The sequence below is a fragment of the Erythrolamprus reginae genome, chromosome 6, assembly GCF_031021105.1.
Source record: "Erythrolamprus reginae isolate rEryReg1 chromosome 6, rEryReg1.hap1, whole genome shotgun sequence".
NCBI classification, from domain to species: Eukaryota; Metazoa; Chordata; class Lepidosauria; order Squamata; family Dipsadidae; genus Erythrolamprus; species Erythrolamprus reginae.
This window is the reverse complement of record NC_091955.1, coordinates 76,050,425-76,068,055: the sequence shown is the minus strand read 5'-3', so window position 1 is coordinate 76,068,055 and position 17,631 is coordinate 76,050,425. Positions and strand designations below refer to the sequence as shown.

The following is a 17,631-nucleotide window of genomic DNA, read 5'->3' as shown; positions in this document are numbered from 1 at the left end:
GAAACACGCTGGCAGAACAGGTCCCTTTGTTTCTTCCCACCACTGACTTTGTTTCCTGGATAAGAAGTGACAATATTGCCAGAGATTTTACAAACCTTGTTAATGTAATGTTATTTAAGGGGAAAATGCTGCTTTAAAAAACCAATATTTTAAAAAGACAAAAATGACTGAAGCTGGTCTTTCTAGCCTAGGAATGAGATGAAGGGAGTGCCACAAGGATACAGCCGAAGCCAGATATGGCCACGGATATTTCTGTCCCACTTAGATGCAGGTGTGATAAGAGTTATTGACAGGTCTGCAAAAAGCAATTTGGCCCATTCAAAATTTGCTTAAGTCTTTGGGTGGCATATTTCTAAAGCTGTTTGTCCAGCACTATTGCTATTCATCAAAAATGCAAGTCTTCATGTTGTGTAAGGTATTTTCTATTAAACAGAGATGAAGAACTCATTGATTTTTTTTATATATACAGTGTTCCCTCGATTTTAGCGGGTTCAAACTTCGCGAAAAGTCTATACCACAGTTTTTCAAAAATATTAATTAAAAAATACTTTGCGGGTTTTTTCCCTATACCATGGTTTTTCCAACCCGATGATGTCATATGTCATCACCAAACTTTCGTCTGCCTTTAATAAATATTTTTTTTAATAAACTTTAATAAATAAACATGGTGAGTAATAATCTAAATGGTTGCTAAGAGAATGGAAAATTGCAATTTAGGGGTTTAAAGTGTTAAGGGAAGGTTTGTGATACTGTTCATAGCCAAAAATAATGTATTTACTTCTCATCTCTACTTCACGGAAATTTGACTTTCGCGGGCGGTCTTGGAACGCATCCCCCGCTAAAAGCGAGGGAACACTGTATATCCACTGCCCTCTGGGCTTTGAAACCTATACCAGGTTAGTTTATTCTTATCCTTTATTCATCCCCACATGCCAGCTCTGTGATATCAGGCAGCACTTATGTAAATGTTTATTGCTGCTGTAGTTGTTGATGTTGAAAAGAGGTTTGGGAGAGCATTGTTTGGGCCTCCTAATGCAGGAAACCCTGAATTCTGTCTCCGTAAAATAGCAAGAACAGGAAAAGTTAATGTTTTGTTTTGGAGTGACGCTACTGTAACACTGAACTTCCTTGGTTCCTCTTTTGCTGTAGCTTGTCACTTGTATTAACTTTCACCTCGTAACTAATGAAACATCCTTTTTTTCCTGCCTGTTTGACCAGCGTGCTTCTCCAGTAGAAGACAATGGGACTTACAGATGCCTTGAGGCTCGACCTTATTGAGACTAATGTGACAACAGCCACATTGACTTTTCTGGTGATAATGTTGGTTCTCCTGGCTTGGTAAGTGGATTTATGAATTAAACTTTCTCGAGTACAGTTTAAAGGAATAACGAGACCACAAGTGCTTGGTTTTCATACTAAAATTATTTTTGAAGAACAAAATCTATCAATTTAAGGAAGACACTGTCCATCGCAGGAAATGGACTCAGGGTCTGCAAAAGGTTAACTCTGATAAAAGATTTTAAAATAATCCCTTTAAATTAATCTAAGAAAGTTGAATATGTGTGATTATGAACTTTTTTGCAAGAAAAGATTTTGTGCCATATTAAAGATTAATCTGTTTGTGAAATTCAAAATAGTTAAATTTATAGTTGCAGGAATTCATAATCATTATTAACTGGTTGCTTGTTTGAAAATTTAATGGCAGTTAAATTTTAATTAGACTCCTATGAAAGAGTTTCTGTGTAGATGTTGGTATAAACTCTTCTTTGTATTTCTGATTCTAATAAGTCACTCAACATTATTTCCATAACAATATGTGGTTTGTATTTCTTCTTGACATAAACTATTAGAATAACCAAGGACTTTTTATGCTATATTATTAAAATCAATTAATAGAAGGAAACAAAGAAATTGATTGACTTAATTTTAAAAAAACAGGCTCACAATCATAAGTAAAATAAAATAGTGTATATTGAAAACTCATACTATAGTTAAATGGCTGTTCTAAAATGCCTTTAAACTTGGTAATTGTTCTTTTTCCTTTTCCTTACTCCAAGTCTCCATAGGAATTAATTTATGTTTATGTGATTATTTTGTTTCAAAATAATAGGAATGAAATGAGTAATAGTTGTCATCTGAAAACATTTCTTCTTCTGATACATCTCTTCCCATGAGTTTTACTTTTCCAGATCTACTATCTTCTGTTATCCAAATATTTTCTGCTTTATAATATTCCTATAAATCGTACCTCAAAACCTACAGATTTATTATTATTATTATTATTATTATTATTAATTATTATTATTATTATTAATTAGATTTGTATGCCGCCCCTCTCCCTAGACTCGGGGCAGCTCACAGCAATAATAAAAACAATATATGGCAACAAATCTAATAATTAAAAAACTTTTTAAAAACTTATTTAAAAATAAAACATACACGCAAACATACCAAGCATAAAATCTATAGGCCAGGGGAGATGTCTCAATTCCCCCATGCCTGATGGCAGAGGTGGGTCTGGTAGTTTATGGAACTACCCTCTTCATTCCCATACCCGTGAATCAATTTTTATCTTGTAAACTTTTTAGGGTAGTCTCAGGATTCTGTAAAATGCTGTAGGTATGAATAGCAGCATATAGTACTATTGTTAATAACTGCTATTATTATTGTTATATCATTTATTTACTGTATTTTTTCTTCTTCTGAGCACATTAAGAATTTTGAGAGCATATCCTAGCAGTGTTCCCTCTAATTTTTTTGGGGGGTGGGCGGAAAAGTATAGTGTCTGAGCTGCAGTCCCTTCGGGACTGGGCGACACAGAAATAATAAATAAACAAACAAACAAACAAACAAACAAACAAATAAAAAACCCCACCCTGTTTTGCCTCAGAGAATTTCAAAATAAAATACTGTACTGTGTGTCTATAACAGTGAGCTCATAATAAGGCAACTCTATCAATATCAAAATGCCACTTAAATAGTTGAGCTAGTTTCAAACTAGATTTTGATTTTCTTTCTCTCTTCCTTGCTCCCATTCTTTTTCCTTCTCTTTTCCTTCCTCTCTTTTTTCTATCTGTTTCTCTCTCTTCCTCTCTTCCTCTCTCTCTCCTTCCCTCTCACTCTTTCCCTCTCGGCTTCTGGGCAGGTTTGGAAAACTCTGAGTTGATGATGATTTTTAAGTGAGCGATTGCTCACTGCTCAGCTTAGAGGGAACTATGTATCCTAGGTCTCCTCTCAAAAGAAGCTATTGCATACTTTTTTGCCCAGTGCCTACAAACCAGCTATTGTTGAGACACTTACTCACAAGATGGTTACATGACTATCATACAACATCCATTTACTATAACACCAGTTCTAGCTATATAGGATTCTGTGTATATTACTCCAACAAAATATATATTCTTCTTTTTTTTTTTGGTAGGTCAGTGGACACTTAGAACATATAACACTGAACCCGTTCTCTCCATCCTCATTTTCTTTTTCTAAAAATGCCAACTGGGCCTTTGGGGGAACCTTGAAAATAAGATGCTGTAGGTTATGCTTTCCTTTGTAGCATGACAACAATCCATTTTCAATTAAAAATTAAAGTCAGACTCGGGAACCATCTGGCAAATATCAAATAGTTTATAGATGCACCGGCAGGGGTGAAATGCTACTGATTTGGCCTGGTTTGGTCGTACCGGTAGCGATGGCTTCTGGTGGTTTGGAGAACCGGTAGAGGCGGCAGCAGGAGGCTCCATCCACCCGTCCAGATATCGCCATGTTTTTAACGCTCTGCGCATGCCTTCTGCCACACGAATCCCAGCGACCAGTTAGGTCTCACAGAGTGGGTCTTCTCCGGGTCCCGTCAAATAAACAATGGTGTTTGGTGGGGCCCAGGGGAACAACCTTCTCTGTGGAGGCCCCGACCCTCTAGAACCAACTCCCTCCGGAGATCAGAATTGCCCCCACCCTCCTCGCCTTTCGTAAGCTCCTTAAAACCCACGTCTGTCATCAGGCATGGGGGAATTGAGATACTCCTTCCCCCTAGGCCTATACAATTTATGCATGGTATGTTTGTGTGTATGTTTGGTTTTTAATAAGGGTTTTTAGTAATTTAAATATTAGATTTGTTATATGCTGTTTTTATTATTGTTGTTAGCCGGCCCGAGTCTACGGAGAGGGGCGGCATACAAATCTAATAAATAAATAAATGAATGAATGAATGAATGAATGAATAAATAAATAAATAAACAAAACCTTCTGCGCATGCACAGAGGGTAAAAAAGCATGCACAAAACGCAAAGCACATGAAAGGCAAAGCATGTGCATACAAAGCGCTTGCTTCTGAATCAGTAGGGAAGGTAAGTAGATTTCACCGCCGTTCACTAGTGTTCATTGGCAGCATAAAGCAAATTCTGCTTTAACGATAGAAAGCTAACTTGGATGCTCTTTTGAAAAGTATTCCTTTGCATTGCTAGATTTTCAAAAACTACTTTTTTCCAAGAAGGACTTTTCCAAGAAGGCTCTCTGCATGGGGCTACCTTTGAAAAGTGTTCGGAAACTTCAGATCGTGCAGAATGCAGCTGCGAGAGCAGTCATGGGCTTTTCCAAATGTGCCCATGTTTCACCAACACTCCGCAGTCTGCATTGGTTGCCGATCAACTTCTGGTCACAATTCAAAGGGTTGGTTATGACCTTTAAAGCCCTTCATGGCACTGGACCAGAATATCTCCGAGACCGCCTGCTGCCGCACGAATCCCAGCGACCGATTAGGTCCCACAGAATGGGCCTTCTCCGGGTCCCGTCAACTAAACAATGTCGGTTGGCGGGCCCCAGGGGAAGAGCCTTCTCTGTGGCGGCCCCGGCCCTCTGGAATCAACTCCCCCCAGAGATTAGAACTGCCCCTACTCTCCTTGCCTTTCGTAAACTCCTTAAGACCCACCTCTGTCGTCAGGCATGGGGGAACTGAAACATCTTCCCCGGGCAGATACAATTTATGAATGGTATGTTTGTATGTATGTGTGTTTAGAATATGGGGTCTTTTAAATATTTTTAAACAGTAATTTAGATTTGTTGTAGATTGTTTTTTCACTTGTTGTGAGCCGCCCCGAGTCTGCGGAGAGGGGCGGCATACAAATCTAAATAATAAATAAATAAATAAATAAATAAATAAATAAATAAATAAATAAATAAATAAATAAATAAATAAAAGTTTGGGGGGGATCTAAATGTATTACTCAATTGCAGGAACACAATATATGTCTAAAGCTGATCATGTGTGGATGTGCTTAGGACAACTGTTTTAGGGGACTGTGTTTAAGGAAAGATACTTTTTTTTTTTAGTAGTCCTTCAAGTCAGCAGTTCTTTGCAAAAGTTAGATCATTTTAAGACGTTATCGAGCGACTCTCAAGAATCTTGTTTATGATAATTGTGGTTTTGAACTTTCTGGTCCACTATCAACCAACATATAATGCTGTGATTTGGTTTTGAGCCATTGTTGCAGTTATCTAAAAGGGATGAATGCAGGATGGATGGATGGGATGGATGGATGGATGGTTGGATGGCTGGATGAATAATAGGTAAGCATGAGGATATAGATGCACTGGAATTACTTTACTGAGATTTAAATGAACATAGAAACATTGAAGATTGACGGCAGAAAAAAACCTCATGGTCCATCTAGTCTGCCCTTATACTATTTCCTGTGTTTTATCTTAGGATGGAGCTATGTTTATCCCAGGCATGTTTAAATTCAGTTACTGTGGATTTACCAATCACGTCTGCTGGAAGTTTGTTCCAAGCATCTACTACTCTTTCAGTAAAATAATATTTTCTCACCTTGCTTCTGATCGTTCTCCCAACTAACCTCCGATTGTGCCCCCTTGTTCTTGTGTTCACTTTCCTATGAAAACACTTCCCTCCTGAACCTTATTTAACCCTTTAACATATTTAAATGTTTCAATCATGTTCCCACTTTCCCTTCTGTCCTCCAGACTATACAGACTGAAGTATTAAAGTTATCAGTAGTATAAAGTTATCCTGAAGTATTAAAGTATTAAAGTTATTCCTGAAGTATTAAAGTTATCAATGCTTTTGAACTTTTGAGGATGACAAGCAATGTAGCTCTTCATCTGTAGCATTATTGCTATAAATAGTACATTTCAAAAATCTTTAATTGAATAGGGAGATAAGTTGCCACTGCCTGGCCTTGGTTTGCTTATTCCAGTTATGGCTTTATTTCTCCTGCTTGTGAATGCCTTGGTAAAATTAATGCAGGAATTTGCCTCTCGTTTAAAGTTTAATATACTGTAAGCTTGGCATTATGAAGAAGTTGTCAATGCTTTCAGATATCGTTGTTCAAAGTAGATTTTCACCAGCTTATCTAAACAAACCTAAGTGTTTGAAATGTGGAAATAGAGTTCTCTCTCTCTCTCTCTCACAGACACACACACACAAATTTGCTTGTTTAATAATTCTGAAATGTGCACTTGTTGAAGCTTGTTTTCATGTACACATTTGTGACCTCCCCATTTTCTGTTTGAGATAAAGGCCACCCTCCATCCTTTTCTGATTATTTTTCTTCAGTCCAGGTGCTGATCTCACTTTTTCATATACGGAGACGGCGGGTTCAGATTCGGTTCTTTATCTGATCCTGCTTAAAAACGTCGTCTGTTTCTCAGCAGAAGTGGCAATAAGCCCTTTTCTTGGACTGTGGCTGTGTCGCATTAGACTATTGGATGCAGCTTTCCAGGGTTAAGTTAAACACCCGAATAGTGCCGCGATACGTCTCCCGTCTCAGTTTTGGAAGATTAGCACAGGCAGAGCTGGGTCTTAAATGGCCTCTTTGTTAGGCACATGTTGTGGAATGCCACGCTTTAAATTATATGCTGGCTGATAGAAGGAGTTTGTGAAAAGCAGCCCTGATGTGCCTGGGCTAATGCTGGTAGCTAAACATGTCACTTGTCATTTACCCTGCAAAGATAACCTTCGTGCTTTTTGAGTGAGCAACTTCTTGGCTGATGGCGTATGTATTTTTGGCAGTTCTTTAGTTATAGAACTGAGTTCCCTTATGGTTTTTTTTCTTAATAGAAATGGATTATTCTCCTGTGCACTATTTGGAGAGTCCAGCACAGGTTAACTTCCATCAGATTCCCTGGGACTGAATAATAATTTTTCGGCCACCCCTCTTTTTTGGACCCACTGAGTCAGTTGTTTTACTCAGTCTGACCAAGAGGAATGTGTAAATTTTTGCTCTACTCAGTATCTTGAGTAATCATTCAGAATTTAGCTTGGACTTCTCTACTTTGTGTTCTGCCAGCGTGTTTCAACTGCCTGTAATTACAGGGTAATTAGTCCAGGAAGACACACACCACACGATAAAAGGAAAACCCAAAAGTTTTTATAAACAGAAAAACAGAAACAGCTCCCTTTTTAAATGTCAAAGGGATTTTCTGGTACACACAAGGCACAGGTTAAATGCAATCCAATTGCTCACCCAATAACTGGGAAATTGAGTCCAATTCTAAAGTCCAGCACAAAAACCACAATCTTGACGAAACAATGAATCAGATAAACTGCCATGAGGCTAAAACACAGGGCTGTACTTTTATCTGTAGCACTAATTACAGCAGCCCCACCCAACCACAGGTGGCCTCATTTTTTCTTGTAATAATCCTTCAGTTGTTGTCTCCTATGCATCACTCTACACATGCGTGGATGTGTCATTAATTCTTGTTCAGAATCTAGGGATGATACAGATGATTGATCTCCTCCTGGGCTGTCTGCCAAACTCCCCTCTTCCCTGTCACTCACGCTTCCTTGGTCAGAGGACGCTTCATCGGTAGATTCCATCGGGAGCAAAACAGGCCTGCGGCATGTGGATGTTTCCCCCACATCCACCTGCACATTCCTTGGGGCAGGAGCTGGACCAGAGCTAACCACAACAGTTTGTAATTCTCCTTTCCTATTTGGGAGTGGGTGTGAGCAGTGAAGGGTTGCAAAAAAATTTACTACCACACTGCGGGTGTGGCTTATTTTGGGGTGTGGCTTGCCAGCTATGTGATCAGGTGGGAGTGGCTGGATGATCATGTGACCTGGGGTGGCTTAAAGTTCATGTGACTGGCTTAAAGGTGGCCAACTTGACGTCAGGTTTGGGCTAGGATACCTGGCCTCTCCTCGCCTCAAAGAGAGACAATTTCCCTGTCTATTTGCTCTTACTGAACATCCAAAATATACTCTTTAATTCTATGTATATATGCCATATATGTACATACATATTACACACAGGCACACAAAAATATGCATTATCTACTATTTAAACTGAATGTGTATGTACACACACACACACGCATGCACAGCTCTTCCAAAATTATACACATTCAACCTCATTTACTGCGATAGGAAAAACATACCCAGAGCCTGGAAAGGGAAAAAAAGAAAAAAAATCAAATTTTTTCTACTGGTTCTGCATACCTGACCGTACCCGTAGGAGCCCATCAATGGGTGTGAGCAAGGAGACTCCTTCCCACCCAGGGATTTTATTACTGCTAGGGCAGAGTGCTGGTTGGCAATTATTGGTTGGCCACGTCCAACCTTAAGAGATTCGAAACAAGCAGCAGGAGTTTCTGTCTGGGACTTTTGCAGGACTCCAGTTACACCTCTATGAGATCAGTTGTGAGTCAGAGATTGTAAATTTATTATTTATTATTTATTTATTATTTGAATTTACAGGCCACCCTTCTCCAGTGAACTCAGGGCGGCGTATAAGGATTTAAAAAAATCAAAATACAGTATAATAAAACCCACGGTATTAAAAAGCATTCATCCAACACTCATCAATTCCACTAGAATACTAATGGCCGGAGCAAAATGTTATTCCTCAATGGCTCCAGGCCTGCTGGCAAAGCTGTGTTTTTCAAGCCTTTCGAAAGGCCAGGAGGATGGGAGGGTTTGGTTCCAGATGGCCAGGCCACCACAGAGAAGACCCTTCCCCGTGGTCCCACCAGTCAGCACTGCTTAGTCGATGGAATCCGTAGAAGGCCAACCTTGTGGGATCTGTCCAACTACTGGGATATGTGAGGCAGAGCTTTGGGTGCAGGGTGAGTTAGCACGGGAATTTTTAAGCTTGGATATATCCCATGCTTGGACTCTCCAAGCAGTGCACAGGAGAGTGAATACTGTCTTATCTGAACATTCCTTCTATGTGTCCAACCCACCCTAGGGCCTTTCTGGTCCAGGATATTGAACTTGTTGGCTTCATGACGTTGGAACTCCGTTACAGTCAACGCTTCATAAAATAATTGATTCATGGGGCCAGAGAGGAGGTGTGGCTGAATAAATATTACTCAGTCCCAGGTAATCAGGCAGAAGTTAACCCATGCTTGGACTCTCCCACAGCGCACATAGAAGGAACGTTGCTAAGACAACCTTCAGCTTCGTCTCTTCTATAGAACAAGAGAATATGCTATTAGTAACTACTGTATATTCCATAGAACCACATATTAAGATTTTGGGCTCACAGATATTCATTTGGCAAAAGAGTGGAAAATCCCACCTTCCTTGCTAACCATGAGATTAATTTGTTGAACTGCATTTAGTGGCTATGTGGAGAGACCACAATGAGTTATAAAACCCATTATTTAAATGCCACACCAGCTCCAGTACTGGCCATTTCTGACTAAAAATGTCAACAGGAAATACCTCTGACTCAGACCCTAAAGATTAGTGGCCAAAACAAACCATCCTTTCCCCATCTGATGCCCTCCAGGTATGCTGGAGCTACAGCTAGCAGAATTCCCATCCAGCACATGAAGCCAAAACTGAAGAGACGTCATTTTGACTTTGTGTTTAATTCAGGAATATAGAGTAGTGTACCACAAGTTTTCTATGGTTTATCTAATTTTGGCTTAACATGTTATAGAACCCAGCCAATAGGGTTGTTACATCACATATAAGTTTGGGCATGGTTTCATGATCCCAGAATCATGCTCTCTCCTTTGATAGTAAAAAAGCCAAGTTGGTTTTCTGCTTGTGCAGCAGGGAACAATTGAAAGATGTGTATCACAAATTGTTTAGTTTTTTTAAGTTTTAGTGATTTTTTTGTAGAAGATGGCAACTCCATCTCCTCTACAGGTTTCATGATTGGACCGGTAAATGTGATAGTTTCTTACTGTAATAATGAAGTCAGGGAGGGAAGTTTGGATATTTTGTTTACGATGCTTTTTGCATTAATTAGTTTGCATTTAAAATCACCAGTGGGTGATATTGAGGAAGTATGGGGCATGCATACCTAGTTTTGGGTGATGTGGGATTGGTTTTGGATGACGAGAAATTGGTTTTGGGTGATGTGGGGGTTGGATGGTGGATGGTGCATTGCGAGATTTATTTTGATGGAATTTAGTGTGGTAGTCAATGTCAGCATATCCTTGGTTTTGGAGTCTTTTAAGATCTGCTCGGAGTTCACGGGAGTGGATTCATTGTAGGATGGATAAGTCAGGCCATGAGCAAAGTGAACTAGAGTGGCTCTCATAACCAGAGCTAGAAACACAAGAGGTCATTATGAGTGGTTCTGTCATTACAGGTAGTCCTCAATTTGCAACCACAATTGGGATGGAATGTCTGTCACTAAGCAATGTGATCATTAAATGAATAACACTTAATTTTGCCACCTTTTTGTAGGTAATGACCTACAAAGCCTTACATGGCATCGGGCCAGATTACCTACAGGACCGCCTCCTGCCGCATGAATCCCAGCGACCGGTTAGGTCCACAGAGCTGGCCTTCTCCAGGTCCCATCAACCAGACAATGTCGTTTGGCAGGGCCTAGGGGAAGAGCCTTCTCTGTGGGGGGCCCAGCCCTCTGGATTCAGCTCCCCCTGGAGATCCACACTGCCCCCACCCTCTTCGCCTTCCGTAAAAATCTCAAGACTCACTTATGTCACCAGTGTTGAATATGTATTAAGTTAATGTAAATAGTTGGAATTTGAATTGTCGATTGTGATTGGTTAAGTATTTGACCGGGAATTTTAAGAAAGTGACAGTTGGGCTTGGGGCAATTAGATCCAGATAAATGTGATGTATGACTGTGATTGAATTGTTTGGTTGACTTTAATCATATTGGGCTTTTTTTAAACTTATGGAGTTTTTAATTAATTAGATTTGTTCATATTTATTGTTTTATATTGTATCTTGTGAGCCGCCCCAAGTCTTCGGAGAGGGGCGGCATACAAATCTAATAAATTGAATTGAATTGAATTTTTGCCACAGTTGTTAAGCTACTCCAGTTGTATATTTGTCTAGTTCACATAATTAAAGGTATATTTACATGCAGCCCTCCATTTCTGTCCAAAGACAATTTATTATGCAATTAAACAAAATTTACAGCACTACCCCTAATATAGTAGCTCAGTTAATATCAATAACACAATTTTTCATTGAAGCAGCACTGCTTAAAATATAGCATCCTTCCAGTTCTTTAAAATGCAAATGATTGAAATGCCAGCCATTATAAATTTATATTCACTCAGCACCTTAAGACATACCACTGTGAAGAATTCTGTCACTAAGACAACAGACAGTAAAGTCTCTCTTTATTGCCATCAATCTAATCTCTGATGTGGTGAGAAGAGCTTTAATGAAAGGTTTTGAAGCTCATTGGAGGAAATGTTCTTTAAGATACTTAGGTCTCAAGTTTCAGATCTCAACATCAAGAAAGTGGTAAGGAGTGTAGAACTCACAAAACGGATGGTTTTTATTCTCAGTGAGCCACACCAATCTCCCCAAATCTAGACTTCTGTGTTGTGCTTCAGATTATGTTCAATGGGCAATGCAATGCCTTCAAGTAACCCAAGTGACGTGATTCTAAAGCATGGATCCCTCTTGATGTTTCTTTTGCATATTAGACTTTGTGCAAGTGGAAACACAGCCCTGGGAACCATAGGTCAGCACAATGGCTGAATCCAACAGTAGAAAGAAAATATACTGCTCAAAAAAATAAAGGGAACACTTAAACAACAGAATATCGCCAAAAAGGCCTCTAGAGTTGTTAACCTGATCCTACGTAGCTTCTGCTCCGGCAATCTCACACTACTCACAAGAGCCTACAAAACTTTTGCCAGACCCACCCTTGACTACTGCTCATCTGCCTGGAACCCATACCACATCTTAGACATTAACACCCTTGAAAACATCCAAAGATATTTCACCAGAAGAGCCCTTCACTCCTCCACTCGAAACAGAATATCCTATGAAAATAGACTAACAATCCTGGGTCTAGAAAGCCTAGAACTACAGCACCTAAAACATGATTTAAATATTGCCCACAAGATTATATGCTGCAACGTCCTACCGGTCAATGACTACTTCAGCTTCAACCGCAACAACACAAGAGCACGCAACAGGTTCAAACTTAATACGAACCACTCCAAACTTGACTGTAAAAAATATGACTTTAACAATTGAGTTGTCGAAGCGTGGAACTCATTACCGGACTCAATAGTGTCAACCCCTAACCCCCAACATTTCTCCCTTAGACTATCCACGATTGACCTCTCCAGGTTCCTAAGAGGCCAGTAAGGGGCGTACATAAGTGCACTAGTGTGCCTTTTGTCCCCTGTCCAATTGTCTTTTCTTTATCTCATATATCATATATATTTTCTTCCTTTCATATACCTTCTCTTCTTTTTTCACTTTTATCCTTATATATATTACTTCATGTTTATTGTCTTCCTATGTATTTGTGTATTGGACAAATGAATAAATAAATAAATAAAACAATATAACTCCAAGTAAATCAAACCTATGTGAAATCAATCTGTCCACTTAGGAAGCAACACTGATTGACAATCAATTTCACATGTTGTCAGCACATTCAAATTCCGAACCCAGCGTCCCTGAATTGAGCGTAATGCTGGGTGGGTTTGGATTGAGAAGCTCACTCCTGGGTGCTATCATGTATTTGTATTATTATATCACAGTACGAACAAGCACTCCACCAAAAGTGGCTATGCTGAAGAAAGATGGACCTATCAACAGCAGACTTCAAGGATAGGATGGTATAATATAGACCAAGGGTGTCAAATTCATGCCCTGCGGGCCAGATGTGATCTGCGGGATGCTTAGATCTGGCACCATGGAAACAGTGAAGGACTAACCCACAACGCCTCTGCCAATGAAAACACAGATCCATTTTCGCCTTTATAGGGATGAAGGAGGCCATTACAGCTGAAAACAGATTCCGGGAGCTGGCTGAGCACTCAGGCCACCACAGTTGCCCCCTGTAAGAGTGACATAGAACTGTCCATGCCCACCCTGGGTCCCGAGGTCAAACACGACCCTGATGCGGCCCTCAATGAAATTGAGTTTGATACCCCTGGCATAGAGTGTATTACAATATAAATGTGGATGTGTAGGGTAAGAAACAGATTGTCCCAGCAAATGGGGAATAATGGCTTTTACTAGAATTAAATAAACTATTATTTAAAAACATCTAGCAGAATGTTGTTTAAGTGCTGTCCATAAATGATCAATGCTGCGTAGTGTCCTTAGACCAGGAGGATCATGGAATTTGTGTTAAACTTTTGATGAATAATGGCTTTAATAATAATTTTTATAATAATGGCTGAATAAGTTGTTATTTGATTTGATTAATATGGCCTCTTACAATCTGTGGAGCTTGACTCACCTTAGATGAAAACAGTCTTCAAGGGTCTTGGAGAATCTTACGAAGACAAAGCAGCTAATATATATAGGTTTATCATAGCCCTTGCAAACTCAAAGGTAGATTTTTTTTCAATATAATGGGAAAAACCACAGAATTTAATTTAATTTAATTTATTCAACTTCTTTGCTACCCAATCCCGTAGGACTCAGGGCGGCTTACAGCGACTTGTTTTTCAAGTAATACAATAATAAAAAGAAGTCAAATATAACAGTAATTATAAAACCCCAATTATAAACCCAGCTAAAATAATCCCATATAAAAAACCCTGAATCCAATCTAACAACAACGTACATACCAGGTGTGTCAGATGTTAATTTGAATGTGTTAGGTGTTAAGATTTGCAGCCCAAGTGCTCTATAATAAAACCATTGCTGTTTATTATTCCACGATTTCTGGATTCTTTCCTGGAGTTTAAATGTTGATATCCAACAGATTCTTTACCCAAACACTTTTTTTTAGTATGTTATGATATTTCTAAATTATGTTTCTTGGAAACAATTATTAAGCATTGGGGGGGGGGAAATAGCCCAGAATTCCTGGATCTAAATTATTGTAACAAAAAATAAAATAAAATCCAAAATAGTCGGTTTGGTGTTATTTATTCTTCTTTGCAGAAGAAAAGTTCAGCATCATATTAACATAGCTCACCAGAGAAGTTTACAAAGTAGCATGGAGAAAAAAGAACAATTTTCTGCTTTTAGGAATTTTCAGTTAAAAAATTGGCCAAGGAACAAAGAAGTATGGGAAGGGAAAGGCAGGATTCAAGTTTATAGGTTTGGTTTTTTTTAAAAACATAAAGATTTCTATTTGACCATTTTGTATTATGGCATTGCATGTGTCAATACTCAGCCCCATTTCTATTCTCTGGTATTTAAAGACTGGACTGTGGAATTCATGTACAGAACGGTGAGATCATAGTTCTTGGCTGAATTTACAGAAAATCCCAAATTAATTTCTTGTTAAATTGTTATTTATTCATTTATCATCATCATATGGCCGCCCTCCTGACATATTACTTCTTTTTAAGGAGGGGCTGAGTATAATCATCTATCTGAACAGCTGATTGGAGTGACAATTGGGCTAGATGGATGGTTAGTTGGAGTCAATGGTTACTAAATCATGTTATGATGTGGTTTAGAATCTTGGCTGAACTCAACCAACAGGCTTTGTAAGTCATGTTTTCCGATTTGGTAAACATGTGCGTCCAGACCCTTTGTGGCTTATTTAGTGAAAATTGGCTAAATTATTCATTTCATATAAGAACTTAGCCAGTTGTTTTGCTATGATTGGTTGAACAAGCCATGGTGGCTTGAATCATGGGTAACACTGAATTATATAAAGTCATAGTGATGGGATTTCATGGGGTAACTAAGCCAACTGTATGCTTGTGTGAATCAAGACATATAAATAAGTGTTATATTTCTTTAAACTACTGTACTTTTTGGAGTATAAGACACCATCTTCTCCCCCTAAAAGAGGCTGAAAATTTGGGTGTGTCTTATACTCCGAATGTAGCTTTTGCTAAGCTTTTTTCCAGCTCTAATAAGGTGCTAACGCCATCTTCTGTGCTTTGCTAGCTAAGCGGTTTCCCCTTTAGCTGCTTTTTTCATTGCTGCTCCCTCCATAATCAGTTGAGCCTTTTTCAGCTCTAATGAGGTGCTAACAGTGAAGTAATCCTCCATGCTTTGCCAACAAAGCAATATTACTTTGCCTTCTTTTCTCATTGTTTCTTTCTGAAGAGAGAGAGAGAGAGAAGTGAAGTGTTTTAGAAACTGTTTTTTATCCCCAACCTGGGGATAAAAAGCAAGCACTTCAGCAAACTAATGTGCTGAAGCTGACCAAACTAAGGACTAGCCAGATGCATACCTGGTAGGCAGGTTATGTTTTCCCTATTTTCCTCCCCCAAAACTAAGTTGAGTCTTATACTCCGTTGCGGCTTACAGTCCAAAAAATATGATATGTATATCATTATTTGGAATACAGTAATACCTCATGATACAAACCCCTCATCATACGAACTTTTTGAGATACGTACCCCGGGTTCGGAATTTTTTTGCCTCTTCTTACGAACTTTTTTTGCCTTACAAACCCACTGCCACTGCCGGGATGCCCCACCTCCGGATGCTCCAATGGGCGCTGCCGCCCAGCTGTCACCTTCCAAAACAGCCGGGGCACTTCTCAGCATTCTTCCGAACGCCAAACCCGGAAGTTCAGCAAACGTTCGGGTTCAGGTTTGGGTTTGAGAGAACGCCAAGAAGCGCCGGCACCTGGCTGTCCCCTTCCCAGAAGAGTCATGGAGAAACGGGGACTCCAGGAAGGACATCTCCGTGACGTCAAAGCTCCGCCCCTGGAATTTCCTATTGGGATTCCCCACCTCCGTTTGAGCTTCCCGACCAGCCGAAAGCTCCACGGCTTTTCTGGGAAGAGGACAACTGGGCGGCGGCGCTTCTCGGCCTTCTCCCGAACCCGAACCCGAACTTTTGCCGAACTTCTGGGTTCGGCATTCGGGAGAACGCCGAGAAGCCCTCGGCTGTTTAAGAAGTTGACAGCCGGGCGGCGGCATTTCTCGGGGCTTCTCCCGAACCCGAACTTTTGCCAAACATCCGGGTTCGGCATTCGGGAGAACGCCAAGAAGCCCCCGGCTGTTTCAGAAGGTGACAGCAAGGCGGCGGCGCTTCTTGGCATTCTCCCAAGCATGAACCCAAACCTGAATGTTTGCCAAACTTTTCAGGTTTTGGTTCGGGAGAGTGCTGAGAAGTGCCTGGGCCTCGGCGCCCAGCGGAGCACCTGTTTTTGCGATTTTTTTGGGTGGCTTGCACGCATTAATCTGTTTTCCATTTTTTCCTATAGGAAACATTGTTTTGTCTTACGAACGTTTCACCTTACGAACCTCCTCCCAAAACCAATTAAGTTCATAAGACAAGGTATCAATGTATATTGTTTTTGTTTTCTTATGGTTGAAAGAACTAGAACTTCTCTTAGGAATTTTTCAACCTAGCCATAATGTGAAATATGATAATATTTACAGTCAATGTTCCTCCAGATTTGCTGTCTTTTTTTTTACCGTATCCCATCATGAGATTTATGACTTCCATAATCTGACCCACAGTTGTTCTTACTGAACTGTCTTTTAGTTAATTAGTTTCTTTGTGTAAGCACATAAATACATATATTCTCTCTCTCTAGGGCAGCATTGCCAACATAAGGGAGGCGTCACCAATCATGGAACCAAAGATTGACCACTCTCTTTGATCCATTTCATAAAGTCTTGAAGTTAGACCATGCTGGGAAGTAAAATAGTTTCTCTCTATAATTGTACCCTTTAGGACACTGTTTTTAAAACGTTTCTGCTCTTGCTCTGGGAGGAATTAATTCTTCTGTATTATTTATCTTTGTACATTATAAAGGCATCCATCTGGATGGAGAAAACGTTGTATACAGCAGAACGATTGTTCTGATTTAATATTAGCAAAATCTAATTTGAACCATTCATAGTATTTCCATTAGGAATCATCTAAAATTGAGCTTGTAGTAAAAGTATTATCCATAACTTTCTTTTTTTAAATACATTCTTTAAAATGTACTCCAAAGACAATTGGGAGCAAAAATAAATTATAACCCTTCCTTCCTTTTTTGGCACCAAAAAGCTGCTTTTTTGTAAAATGTCTAAATATTGAGGACTATAACCAATTGCTAAAAGGATCCAAAGGCAACAAGTATTGAAGGTCAAACAATAATGAAACCGAGGAGAAATTATAGCTTTCCTTGTTTTGGGGTGGCTTTTAGTTTTGGGGGTTTTTTTTGCACACCCTGGCAGTAATTAAAATTCTTTGCTTAAGGAACTTATCATATAACAATTTGTGCCTGTGTGAGAAAGATATACGATGCAATTGGAAGTATCATTCCAGAGGTATCAACTTTTTTTTCT

At 39.5% G+C, this 17,631-nt stretch overlaps 1 protein-coding gene across 4 annotated transcripts in view; it reads left to right on the top strand.

Moving 5' to 3' along the window:
• Nucleotides 1-17,631, top strand: part of TBXAS1 (thromboxane A synthase 1) — a 324,636-nt gene that overhangs the window by 34,621 nt on the left and 272,384 nt on the right. For all 4 annotated transcript variants that reach the window (XM_070756310.1, XM_070756309.1, XM_070756307.1 and 1 more), the window contains one exon: nt 1,219-1,338. In XM_070756310.1, the coding sequence (XP_070612411.1) occupies nt 1,241-1,338 (98 nt within the window). In that variant the 5' untranslated portion in view covers nt 1,219-1,240. The remainder of the gene's footprint in view (nt 1-1,218; nt 1,339-17,631) is intronic.